The sequence below is a fragment of the Oncorhynchus mykiss genome, chromosome 6 (assembly GCF_057628025.1).
Source record: "Oncorhynchus mykiss isolate SJ-2025 chromosome 6, ASM5762802v1, whole genome shotgun sequence".
Taxonomy (NCBI): domain Eukaryota; kingdom Metazoa; phylum Chordata; class Actinopteri; order Salmoniformes; family Salmonidae; genus Oncorhynchus; species Oncorhynchus mykiss.
The window spans coordinates 49,208,265-49,222,500 of record NC_143027.1 but is presented as its reverse complement, the minus strand read 5'-3'; the positions used below and the strand labels follow the sequence as shown (position 1 = coordinate 49,222,500).

Below are 14,236 nucleotides of genomic sequence, written 5' to 3'. Positions count from 1 at the left end.
TCCCGTTTAAAATGGGAACGTTTTATTTCTCCAAAAATGAAAATACTGCCCCCTAACAATATGATATACAGTAGAACCTCAAAGATACCAATTTCAGAGTTACAGACTGACTGGTAAACCCAATGGGCCATATCAAATTCGGACATGTATTAAACAACAAATATATACTTCTGTAGGTTACAGACACAGGTATTTGTATTTATTATGGATCCCCATTAGTTGCTGCCAAAGCAGCAGCTACTCTTCCTGGGGTCCAGCAAAATTAAGGCAGTTAATACAATTTTAAAAACATTACAATACATTCACAGATTTAACAATACACTGTGTGCCCTCATACACCCACTGTGTGTGTGTGTGCATGCGTGCATGTGTCTGTGCCAATGTTTGTGTTGCTTCACAGTCCCAGCTGTTCCATAAGGTGTTTTTATAACAATTTTTACTGCTTGCGTCAGTTACTTGATGTGGAATAGAGTTCCATGTAGTCAAGACAAGGGATCTATGTAGTACTGTGTGGGACTGTGAAGAGACCTCTTGTGGGATATGCATGGGTGTCCGAGCTGTGTGCAGTAGTTTAGACAGACAGCTCGGTGCATTCAACATGTCAATACCTCTCATAAATAAAAGTAGTGATGAAGTCAATATCTCCTACACTTTCAGCCAGGAGAGATTAACTTGCATATTATTAATATTAGCTCTCTGTGTACATCCAAGCGCCAGCCGTGCTGCCCTGTTCTGAGCCAATTGCAATTTTCTTAAGTACTTTTTGTGGCACCTGACCACACGACTGAACAGTAGTCAAGGTACAAAAATAGGGCCTGTAGGACCTGCCTGGTTGATAGTGTTGTTAAGAAGGCAGAGCATTGCTTTATTATAGACAGACTTCTTCCCATCTTAGCTACTACTGCATCAATATGTTTTGACCATGACTGTTTACAATCTAGGGTTACAAGAAGCAGTTTAGTCATCTCAATTTGCTAAATTTACACATTATTTATTACAAGATTCAGTTGAGGTTTAGGGTTTAGTGAGTGTTTTGTTCCAAATGCAATGCTTATAGTTTTAGAAATATTTAGGGCAAACTTATTCCTTGTCACCCACTCTGAAACTAACTGCAGCTCTTTGTTGAGTGTTGCAGTAATTTCAGTCGCTGTAGTAGCTGACGCGTATAGTGTTGAGTCATCCGCATACATACTTCCAACATTTACAGCATCAGGCTAAATGAGTAGAAAACACGTGGTAAAGGCAATCCATATATTTCTACAATGGTTCAATACAATTAAGTGAATTTCGGACATTTCAGTGTTCTGAACGACATATAGTGCATTCGGAAAGTATTCAGACCCCTTGACTTAATATACAATTAATTAAATAAAACACACACACAATACCCCATAATGACAAAGCAAAAACAAGATTTTAGATTTTTTAATTTTTTTTAAACAAACACCTCATTTACATAAATATTCAGACCCGAAATTGATGTCAGGTGCATCCTGTTTCCACTGATCATCCTAGAGATGTTTCTATAACTTGGACTCCACCTGTCGTAAATGAAATTGATTGGACATGACATGATTTGGAAAGGCACCTGTCTATATAAGGTCCCACAGTTGACAGTGCATGTCAGAGAAACAACCGGCTTGAATTGTCAAAGGAATTGTCCGTAGAGCTCCGAGACAGGATTGTGGCGAGGCACAGATCTGGGGAAATGGTACCAAAACATTTCTGCAGCATTCAAGGTCCCCAAGAACACAGTGGCCTCCATCATTCTTAAATGGAAGAAGTTTGGAACCACAAAGACTCCTCCTAGACCTGGCTGCCCGGCCAAACTGAGCAATCAGGGGAGAAGGGCCTTGGTCAGAGAGCTGACCCCGATGTTCACTCTGACAGAGCTCTTGAGTTCCTCTGTGGAGACGGGAGAACCTTCCAGAAGGACAACCATCTCTGCAGCACTCCACTAATCAGGCCAGACAGAAACGACTCCTCAGTAAAAGGCACGACAGCCCGCTTGGAGTTTGCCAAAAGGCACCTAAAGACTATCAGACCATGAGAAACAAGATTCTCTGGTCTGATGAAACCAATATTGAACTCCTTGGCCTGAATGCCAAACGTCACGTCAGGAAGAAACTTGGCACCATCCCTAGGGTGAAACATGGTGGTGAGAGAATTACAGTATGCTGTGGGGATGTTTTTCAGCGGCAGGGACTGGGAGACCAGTCAGGATAGAGGGAAAGGTGAACGGAGAAAGGTACAGAGAGATCCTTGATGAAAACCTGCTCCAGAGCGCTCAGGACCTCAGACTGGGGCTAAGGTTCCCCTTCCAACAGAACCACAACCCTAAGCACACAGCCAAGACCGCGCAGGAGTGGCTTTGGGACAGGTCTCAATGTCTGAGTGGCCCAGCCAAAGCCCAGACTTGAACCCGATCTAAAATCTCTGGAGACCTGAAAATAGCTGTGCAGCGACGCTCCTCATCCAATCTGACAGAACTTGGATCTGCAGAGAATGGGAGAAACTCCCCAAATACACGTGTCAACTTGTAACGTCATACCCAAGAAGACTCGAGGCTGTAATCTCTGCTAAAGGTGCTTCAACAAAGTACTGAGTAAAGGGTCTGAATAATGATGTAAATGTCATATTTTAGTTTGAAAATCTGTTTTTGCATTGTCATTATGGGATATTGTGTGTAGATTGATGAAGAAAAAAAACAATTTAATCAATTTTAGAGTAAGGCTGTAAATTAACAAAATGTGGAAAAAGTCAAGGGGTCTCAATACTTTCCGAATGCACTGTACACTTGTGTTTGTAGCTCTGAGGTTCTACACTGCTTTGGGCACTGAGGGACTGAGTTGCCTTACCTTTGCCGATCACCAGACCACACTTGTCTGCAAGTATTGTGTAGGTGACCTCCTGCAGTCCCCCTGGTGAGCCCATGACCCAGTCCCCGCGGCCTCGTCCCCTTCCTCTTGGTCCTCCAGAGCTTCCAAAGCCATCACGTTCCTGCTCCAATCACATGTAAGATAATGACGTTATTATCCCCATGGGGAAATTTTGTTTGTGGCATACATTAAAACAAATCATCAAGCATAGACAAATGGACAAATCAAGACAATTACAGACAATAAATACAATGAGAATAGAGGGCAGCGATGCATAATGATCCAACATTAAATTAAAACTTTTTACATACAGCAACGAGACACTCACCACCTAGTACAGATATACCCTGGGTGCTTAACCCAAGCATGGAGTGACATTTATTGACAATGTCCTTCTGATAAGACATTTCAAACAATATATTCAAATACATGCCATACAATATCTTATCAACCCTGATATCGTCTGCGCCTACAAAGTCAACCAAAGGTATGACATATCTGTAAACTGTATTTGACTAGGAGTTGCAGATCGTATCTGCATATCTAAATGGTAATTCTCTTGTAATGGCCACCTGAGCAATACACGCCAGGAGACTCCAGCAACATAGGCCAAGTCCCAAATGACATCCTATTCCATACGTAGTGCACTATTTTTGACCAGAGCAGTATGCAGGAAATAGGATGCCATTGGGACGCAACCATGGGTCAAGAGGCAGCTTGGTTGGAAATAAACTGACTGGGAAATAAGAATCACAAGTGGTACGTGTGTTTGCTTGGCACATGAGTTTTGTGTTCTGTGCCGAGTGTGTATGTGTGTTTGCTTGCTGTTATGCGTTTGTGTGTGCACTCTACTTGTCCATAATGTGTGTGTTCTGTGCAATGTGTGCCTTGCTCTGAGTGTTTACTTGCAAGCTATTCATTCGTTCTGTCTTTGTGTGTGTGTGTGTGTGTGTACCTGTGCTGTTTGGGTGAGCTCGTTGATGAGTTGGACAGCGTGCTGACACCTGTCTGGTTGTCCCATCACTTGGGCGATGCGCTCTGGGCTGATGCCATCATCTGTTGGTGGGAGGGAGTAGGGTCAACACTAAGCTAACAGTGGTGACTGACAGCAGATACAGCCACACACCAACACACAGAAAGTCGCCTTTCCACATATATAATTGGTCATGGTACGATAAGAGACATGGCATACCCCAATATAATTCCAACTCTACCTTCGTTCATATGACACATCTGACATATGTTAAAAGAAATACACGCACACACCTGGTTTGAATTGGATCCTCACTCCGGAATCTCCCTGGATCTTCTTGATCATCTCGCCACTCCTGCCGATGACAATCCCCACTGCAAACCTGGGTACTGCCACCTGAAGGGAGGGATTGGCCTGAAGCATGTGAGCTCAAACATCAAGGGTGTGTTCAAAATGGCACCATAGTCATTGGTTGTGACATTCACTGGACGTCCCTACATTGCATTCTTACATCCAAAGTACTTCCACCCAATCTTGACGCAAAGTCGTTTCGGCCACTGTGCAAGTCTCCCTGGTATTTGTCGCGGATGATCTCGATCACCAATTCCCGCGCTTGCTGTGAAGGGGAGAAGAAAATGGGATTCACGTGACGGTACATCCCAGAGGTGACAGATGGAATAACGGGATCTTCAAAGAGTAAAGAGTGACCACCTAATGCATTTTTCAAAGTGCAAAATGATCTGTATCACAAATCAGAAAAAGTCTAAATAATTGTCAACAGAAAGCCTCACTGGAATGTAGAGGAGGGTCTGTATTGGATTGAAAAGTGAGGATTTCTGCAAATAATTCTGCGTGCACCGTGGCTGTCGACTGAAGCCGCACCCCACCCACTCTTCACTCACATGGACCTTGTAGGGATCCCCAGTGATTCTCAGGGGTTTGTCCACCCCGGTGGGCATGGGGCCGTCCTGGATCATCATCATCTTCACTCCTATTCTCTCCTAAGAAAGATCACACACAGTGAATTAATGTGTTGTGCAAGTTGTTTCCCTCTCAGTCAGCTGAACGCATCGCTTAATTCATAGAACTGTGGTTATACGCGTAACCATCCTGGGACAAACAGAGCAGGTTCAGTGTAGAATCTTGCAATTGTATCTAGCTTTGAACATTTGGAGCTATTATCTATTATGACCCCAATGCTGTAAGCTTAAGACTTTCATGTCCATGTCTTCCGTTTCCATCTATGACACTTGCAAGCAGTGCAGGGCTTGTTAGAAGGGAGTGTCACAAATCCGCACAAAATGACTGGGGAAAATCAATTGATTCTCTAAAGAACATGACATCATACACAAAGATTGCCTGACCCCTGATGTTTTCCTAAAACTTTCCAATAACCTTCTGACGCATTTTAATAATTTCAAAGCATACTTCCTTCAGACAGAAATTTGGCATTACCTGATTTGATATAGCTTTGTGTTATTTTACCACTTTTATTGAGATAATGCCAAAAAGGCCAGCTTTAAAAAAAAAGATACCCCAGAGACGGCCGTGGCATATGGTTGACATCGTTTTCATGCTCATCAAACCATTCAGTGACCACTCTGTGGATTGGGGCATTATGTTGGATGAGACTACTCCCATCAGAATATAAATGATTCACCATAGGTTGCAGGTGATCACTCAGAATGGCTATGTATTTATTGGCGATTACCTTTCCCTCTAAGGAGTTGAGCAGACCTAAACCATGCCAGGAAAATGCACCTGTCATGACGTTGCCCTCTTTGGGTACAGCAAGCCCCTTCCCCCTCTCTCTATCTCCTACACTCAGGCTGCTGCGACCTCAGGTCATAAAATCCTGGAGCAGATCATCTCCTCATGGCCACAGTATAGAGAGTTTTCATAGAGAGAAAAAAGGAATTTCTTCCACCTCACAAAACTTGAGGTCCGAACAACATTTATGTTCTGGAGAAGGTATAACAGATCGGTGAAGAATCCAGCTACGAACTGGTCCGTTTGGTACAATTTTGTGAAACTCATGGGAGACAATACGGCCAAATTACCATAACACTGTTTATATAATAGCCTCAGTTATGAGGCTTGCATCTAATTGCTGTACAGGATGAATGAGGAATGATTAAACTATTTGTGAAATTATGGGATGCTATGTAATGATGTAATGCGAGAGAATCGTATTTCTGTGTAAAGTTTCACTTAAGTCACTGGCACGCCCCCATGAACACAGTTAGGACCTGGCGTCATGAGACAGCCCTTTTCTGCTCTTCCGAATAAAACCCCCACCGTGAGAATTTCTCAACAGACCATGTTTCTCTAAATTACGAGAGGACAAAAGGTTGCAGACCAGCTTATCTCGATAACGAGAGGGCCAAGGTTTGAGACCAGACTGCTGGATCTTTTAACCATCCACCTGATTAAACTCTTAGACTATCGATACCGACAGAATAAGAATAAGTCTTTGATATTAATTACAAGTCTGCAGCTAGGAATTCAGTATCATTGAACGCAAAGACCGACAACCGCCGAAACATCTATCTATAACGACATGAATAAATGTCACTCTGAACTATCCATTCTAACCGCGACAGAGAGAGGGCGGACAAACTCTTCAACAGAAACAAACTTTTCAACAGAGATCCCGACGACACACTGAGCGTAAATATTAGAGGTCGACCGATTAATCGGAATGGCCGATTAATTAGGGCCGATTTCAAGTTTTCATAACACTTGGAAATAGGTACTTTTGGACATCTTTATTTAACTAGGCAAGTCAGTTAAGAACACATTTTTTCAATAATGGCCTAGGAACAGTGGGTTGGTTACTTGCTTTGTTCAGGGGCAGAACGACAGATTTTTAACCTTACAGTTAACTAGTCCAACGCTCTAACCACCTGCCTCTCATTGCACTCCACGAGGAGCATGCCTGTTACCCAAATGCAGTAAGATGCCAAGGTAAGTTGCTAGCTAGCATTAAACTTATCTTATAAAAAACAATCAATCAATCATAATCACTAGTTAACTACACATGGTTGATGATATTACTAGTTTATTTAGCCTGTCCTGCGTTGCATATAATCGATGCAACGCAGGGGGATGATTTAACAAAAGCGCATTTGCGAAAAAAGCACAATCATTTCACGACTGTACCTAACCATAAACACCAATGCCTTTCTTAAAATCAATACACAGAAGTATATATTTTTAAACCTGCATATTTAGCTAAAAGAAATCCAGGTTAGCAGGCAATATTAACCAGGTGAAATTGTGTCTCTTCTCTTGCGTTCATTGCACGCAGAGTCAAGGTATATGCAACAGTTTGGGCAGCCTGGCTCGTTGCGAACTAATTTGCCAGAATTTTACGTAACATTGAACATTGTACAATGTAACAGCAATATTTAGACTTAGGGATGCCACCCGTTAGATAAAATACCGAACGGTTCCGTATTTCACTGAAAGAATAAACGTTTTATTTTCGAAATTATAGTTTCCGGATTCGACCATATTAATGACCAAAGGCTCGTATTTCTGTGTGTTATTATATTATAATTAAGTCTATGATTTGATATTTGATAGAGCAGTCTGACTGAGCGGTGGTAGGCAGCAGCACACTCATAAGCATTCATTCAAATGAGACTAACATGAGGTAAAATAAAGAATAAGTAATTAATCAGAAGACTAATTGATCAGATATTAAAATATCTGAAAAGTTATATTAGGAAAATTATAACTTTGTAATCTGAATATTTTCCTTGGTGCCCCGACTTCCTAGTTAATTACATTTGCCTGATTAGTTCAACACAAAATGCTAATTACAAAGCATCTTTGATAAAAAACTATAAGTCTTCAGTTAATGATAGTAAAGACACGACACACCCCACGCAGGGGTTAAAGCAACAACAACAAAAATCCCATGACTGAAAATTAAATCCATCTCAGATCGATTGTCTGGGGACAAGTTAACCTCCTTTTCATGTAAGAAAGTCATGACTACCATGCTTTTAGGGAAAGAGGATAATTTTGTACATGTATTAAACCTGCGAGTTTGACCAATTCCAGGCCCCTTGCTAGGGGGTCCTCCCAGGGATAATTTTTTATGTTGAAGGACTGAGAAGCTCAGTCCTGGTGTCTTATTTATTTATATTATTTTTCAAACAATAACCATACATAAACACAATAAATAGACAAAACACATATTTCTAACAACATCACAACCTGCTCAGACCCACGTTCCCACCGCAACCATACAAATAAAATCGTATTTGTCACATGCGCCGAATACAACAGGTGTTGTTACTTACAAGCCCATAACCAACAATGAAGTTAAGAAAATATTAACTAAACAATAAAATAACAAAGAGACTATATACAGGAGGTACCGGTACTCAGTCAATGTGCAGGGGTACAGGTTAGTTTAGGTATGTCTCACAACCACACTCATCCTTCATCCCCTGGAACATTCCATTGTTTGTAGCACTATGCCATATGGCCTTAAAACGAACTGTTAAATGTATATGTGTGCTACGGAGATAAATCTGATTCATCCACTGGTATAGTGATGGAGGATAATTTGATTTCCAGCTTTTAAGTACAGAAAAGTATGGTCCACCCCATTGGATATCTCACCGCACCCCCATATGCCATGTCTTGAAATATGCTGATTGTCAATTTAATTGTAATCTGTCTTTGCAAAACTTCTGACAGCCAACTTTCTAAGTCTGCCCATGACTTTTGGACTTTATAGCACTCCCAGAAGGCATGAATTATTGAGATCTTGCTAGTTTCACACTTAAGATATGACACTGCCATTGTGCTGTAGAATTTGTGAATTTTGTTTCTTGTATAATACATTCTATAGATTAGTTTATACTGGGTTAAGCATTCATTTTCGTTAACTCTAATTTTGTTAGTTATGTTCCAAACACTCCATCTTGTACCTATATCAGTATATTTTAAGTTTTGATTCCAATAGTTAATATTTTTTTTCTAGAGATTGTCAGTTGGATAGGATTTCTGCAAGGTTTGTGTATATTGCCTATCATATGGGTATCCTTTTCTGAGTCAAATAGGGTTCCATCAACATTGCTCTGATGTCCAAAAGATTTCAGGTGGAAATGTTTATATATATACAGTGCCTTGCGAAAGTATTCGGCCCCCTTGAACTTTGCGACCTTTTGCCACATTTCAGGCTTCAAACATAAAGATATAAAACTGTATTTTTTTGTGAAGAATCAACAACAAGTGGGACACAATCATGAATTGGAACGACATTTATTGGATATTTCAAACTTTTTTAACAAATCAAAAACTGAAAAATTGGGCGTGCAAAATTATTCAGCCCCTTTACTTTCAGTGCAGCAAACTCTCTCCAGAAGTTCAGTGAGGATCTCTGAATGATCCAATGTTGACCTAAATGACTAATGATGATAAATACAATCCACCTGTGTGTAATCAAGTCTCCGTATAAATGCACCTGCACTGTGATAGTCTCAGAGGTCCGTCAAAAGCGCAGAGAGCATCATTGAAGAACAAGGAACACAACAGGCAGGTCCGAGATACTGTTGTGAAGAAGTTTAAAGCCGGATTTGGATACAAAAAGATTTCCCAAGCTTTAAACATCCCAAGGAGCACTGTGCAAGCGATAATATTGAAATGGAAGGAGTATCAGACCACTGCAAATCTACCAAGACCTGGCCGTCCCTCTAAACTTTCAGCTCATACAAGGAGAAGACTGATCAGAGATGCAGTCAAGAGGCCCATGATCACTCTGGATGAACTGCAGAAAACTACAGCTGAGGTGGGAGACTCTGTCCATAGGACAACAATCAGTCGTATATTGCACAAATCTGGCCTTTATGGAAGAGTGGCAAGAAGAAAGCCATTTCTTAAAGATATCCATAAAAAGTGTTGTTTAAAGTTTGCCACAAGCCACCTGGGAGACACACCAAACATGTGGAAGAAGGTGCTCTGGTCAGATGAAACCAAAATTGAACTTTTTGGCAACAATGCAAAACGTTATGTTTGGCGTAAAAGCAACACAGCTGAACACACCATCCCCACTGTCAAACATGGTGGTGGCAGCATCATGGTTTGGGCCTGCTTTTCTTCAGCAGGGACAGGGAAGATGGTTAAAATTGATGGGAAGATGGATGGAGCCAAATACAGGACCATTCTGGAAGAAAACCTGATGGAGTCTGCAAAAGACCTGAGACTGGGACGAAGATTTGTCTTCCAACAAGACAATGATCCAAAACATAAAGCAAAATCTACAATGGAATGGTTCAAAAATAAACATATCCAGGTGTTAGAATGGCCAAGTCAAAGTACAGACCTGAATCCAATCGAGAATCTGTGGAAAGAACTGAAAACTGCTGTTCACAAATGCTCTCCATCCAACCTCACTGAGCTCGAGCTGTTTTGCAAGGAGGAATGGGAAAAAAAAATCATCCTCTCGCTGTGCAAAACTGATAGAGACATACCCCAACCAACTTACAGCTGTAATCGCAGCAAAAAGTGGCGCTACAAAGTATTAACTTAAGGGGGCTGAATAATTTTGCACGCCCAATTTTTCAGTTTTTGATTTGTTAAAAAAGTTTGAAATATCCAATAAATGTCGTTCCACTTCATGATTGTGTCCCACTTGTTGTTGATTCTTCACAAAAAAATACAGTTCTATATCTTTATGTTTGAAGCCTGAAATGTGGCAAAAGGTCGCAAAGTTCAAGGGGGCCGAATACTTTCGCAAGGCACTGTAACTTTTAAGTTGCATGTATTGGAAAATGTCTACATTGGTCAGTCAAAAATTGCTTTTGAAATCTGTGACGGAAATAATTGAATTTCCTATTACTAAGTTATTTACGTTTTTTATGCCTTTATTTTTCCATGTGGGCCAATTCTGAAAAGCTATCCAAGGATTGTTTCATAGGGTTGTGTTTTTAGGGAATAATATTGGTTCTTGTAGAATACGTTTAATTTTCTTCCATATCGTTATTAACTATGAAGTTGTTAATGTTCTGTGTGTGCTGGTAACTCACCAGCATTACCACTTTCCCAAATTGGATCCTTTGTTCTTACCCCCCAGGGCAATCAAACTTATCCTAGAGGCTGCTCCAAGATGCTGCTGGCGGAGAAGAGGTATTCGGAGTGGACTTCTAGTCCGACTCAGGAGGTGTGCACACCATCCACCGCTTCAGAGTATATTACTTGCTAATGTTCCGTCTCTGGACAATAAAGTAGACGAGCTCAGGGCGAGGATCTCCGTCCAGAGAGACATCAGGGACTGTAACATACTGTGTTTCATAGAATCATGGCTCACTTGGGATATACTGTCGCCTCCATACAGCCAGGTGGGTTCTCAGTACATCGTGCAGACAGGAAAAAAGAAATCTCCGGGAAGAAGAAAGGCGTGGTGTATGTTTCATGATAACATACAGAAACTCAAGTTCTTCTGTTCACCCAATTTAGAATACCTCAATCAAATGCCGACCGTATTACTTCCCAAGATAATTCTCTTCGGTTAGTCACAGCCGTGTATATTCTTGCTCAAACCGATACCACGACGGCCCTCAAGGAACTACACTGGACTTTTTGCAAACTGGAAACCACATATCCTGAGGCTGCATTTATTGTAGCTGGGGATTTAACAAAGCAAATTTGCTTAAAACACTACTGACGTTCTGTCAACACTTTGACAGTAGTACTCGTTCTGGAAAAACACCTGACCACTGCTAATCCCCCTTTCGAGATGCCTACAAGGCTCTTCCCAACCCTCCCTTTGGCAAATCAGATTGCGACTCCATTTTGCTCCTTCCCTCCTATAGGCAAAAACTCAAACAGGAAGTACCCGTGCTAAAGTATTTTCAACGCTGGTTCAATCCATGCTTTAAGATTGTTTTGATCATGCGGACTGGGATATGTTCCGGGTAGCCTATGAGAATAACATTGGCGTTCCCACTGTGACTATTAAAACCTACCCAAACCAGAAACCGTGGAAATATGACAGCATTCACACAAAACTGAAAGGGTGAACCACCACATTTAACCATGGCAAGGTGACTGGGGATATGGTTGAATACAAAACAGTGTAGTTGTTCCCTCCGTAAGGCATTCAAACAGGAAAAATGTCAGCACAAAGAAAGTGGAGTTGCAATTCAACGGCTGAGACACGAGACGTATGTGGCATGGTCTACAGACAATCCCGGATTACTAAGGGAGAACCAGTCACGGACACTGACGTCTTGCTACTGGACAAGCTAAACACCTTCGCCCATTTTGAGGATAACACAGTACAACCGATGTGGCCGACGTGTGAGTAAGACATTTACGCGTGTTAACCCTCGCAAGTCTGCCGGCACAGACTGCATCCCTAGCCGCATCCTCCTCGCAAGACCCACTGGTTGATGCTTATTTATAAAACCCTCTTAGGCCTCACTCCCCCCTTTCTGAGATATCTACAACAGCCCTCATCCAACACCCGTTCTGCCAGTCACGTTCTGTTAAAGGTCCCCAAAGCACACACATCCCTGGGTCATACGTCTTTTCAGTTCGCTGCAGCTAGCGACTGGAACGAGCTGCAACAAAACACTCAAACTGGACAGCTTTATCTCAATCTCTTAATTCAAAGACTCAATCATGGACACACTGACAGTTCTGGCTATGTTGCGTCATGTATTGTTGTTTTCTACCTTCTTGCCCTTTGTGCTGTTATCTGTGTCACGGACCAGGATGTCTTGCTCCCAGGCAGACTAAATACTAAATAACTTTTTGCCCGCTTTGAGGACAATACAGTGCCACTGACACGGCCCGCAACCAAAACATGCGGACTCTCCTTCACTGCAGCCGACGTGACGAAAACCCTCGCAAGGCTGCAGGCCCAGACGGCATCCCCAGCCGCGCCCTCAGAGCATGCGCAGACCAGCTGGCTGGTGTGTTTACGGACATATTCAATCAATCCCTATCCCAGTCTGTTGTTCCCACATGCTTCAAGAGGGCCACCCTTGTTCCTGTTCCCAAGAAAGCTAAGGTAACTGAGCTAAACGACTACCGTAGCACTCACTTCCGTCATCATGAAGTGCTTTGAGAGACTAGTCAAGGACCATATTACCTCCACCCTACCTGACACCCTAGACCCACTCCAATTTGCTTACCGCCCAAATAGGTCCACAGACGATGCAATCTCAACCACACTGCACACTGCCCTAACCCATCTGGACAAGAGGAATACCTATGTGAGAATGCTGTTCATCGACTACAGCTCGGCATTTAACACCATAGTGCCCTCCAAGCTCGTCATCAAGCTTGAGACCCTGGGTCTCGACCCCGCCCTGTGCAACTGGGTACTGGACTTCCTGACGGGCCGCCCCCAGGTGGTGAGGGTAGGCAACAACATTTCCACCCCGCTGATCCTCAACACTGGGGCCCCACAAGGGTGCGTTCTGAGCCCTCTCCTGTACTCCCTGTTCACTCACGCACGCCTCCAACTCAATCATCAAGTTTGCGGACGACACAACAGTGGTAGGCTTGATTACCAACAACGACGAGACGGCCTACAGGGAGGAGGTGAGGGCCCTCGGAGTGTGGTGTCAGGAAAATAACCTCAAACTCAACGTCAACAAAACTAAGGAGATGATTGTGGACTTCAGGAAACAGCAGAGGAAACACCCCCCTATCCACATCGATGGAACAGTAGTGGAGAGGGTAGTAAGTTTTAAGTTCCTCGGCGTACACATCACAGACAAACTGAATTGGTCCACCCACACAGACAGCATCGTGAAGAAGGCGCAGCAGCGCCTCTTCAACCTCAGGAGGCTGAAGAAATTCGGCTTGTCACCAAAAGCACTCACAAACTTCTACAGATGCACAATCGAGAGCATCCTGTCGGGCTTGTATCACCGCCTGGTACGGCAACTGCTCCGCCCACAACCGTAAGGCTCTCCAGAGGGTAGTGAGGTCTGCACAACGCATCACCGGGGGCAAACTACCTGCCCTCCAGGACACCTACACCACCCAATGTCATAGGAAGGCCATAAAGATCATCAAGGACAACAACCACCCGAGCCACTGCCTGTTCACCCCGCTATCATCCAGAAGGCGAGGTCGGTACAGGTGCATCAAAGCTGGGACCGAGAGACTGAAAAACAGCTTCTATCTCAAGGCCATCAGACTGTTAAACAGCCACCACTAACATTGAGTGGCTGCTGCCAACACACTGACTCAACTCCAGCCACTTTAATAATGGGAATTGATGGGAAATGATGTAAAATATATCACTAGCCACTTTAAACAATGCTACCTAATATAATGTTTACATACCCTACATTATTCATCTCATATGTATACATATATACTGTACTCTATATCATCTACTGCATCT

General features: G+C 42.7%; 1 protein-coding gene across 28 annotated transcripts in view; it reads right to left on the bottom strand.

The window, feature by feature from the left end:
- The window catches only part of LOC110526076 (far upstream element-binding protein 3), a 79,273-nt gene that overhangs the window by 21,496 nt on the left and 43,541 nt on the right, over positions 1-14,236 (bottom strand). For all 28 annotated transcript variants that reach the window (XM_036980327.2, XM_021606682.3, XM_090238076.1 and 25 more), the window contains 5 exons: positions 4,755-4,853; positions 4,364-4,468; positions 4,146-4,248; positions 3,835-3,935; positions 2,859-3,000 (listed from right to left, as the gene is read on the bottom strand). In XM_036980327.2, the coding sequence (XP_036836222.1) occupies positions 2,859-3,000; positions 3,835-3,935; positions 4,146-4,248; positions 4,364-4,468; positions 4,755-4,853 (550 nt within the window). The remainder of the gene's footprint in view (positions 1-2,858; positions 3,001-3,834; positions 3,936-4,145; positions 4,249-4,363; positions 4,469-4,754; positions 4,854-14,236) is intronic.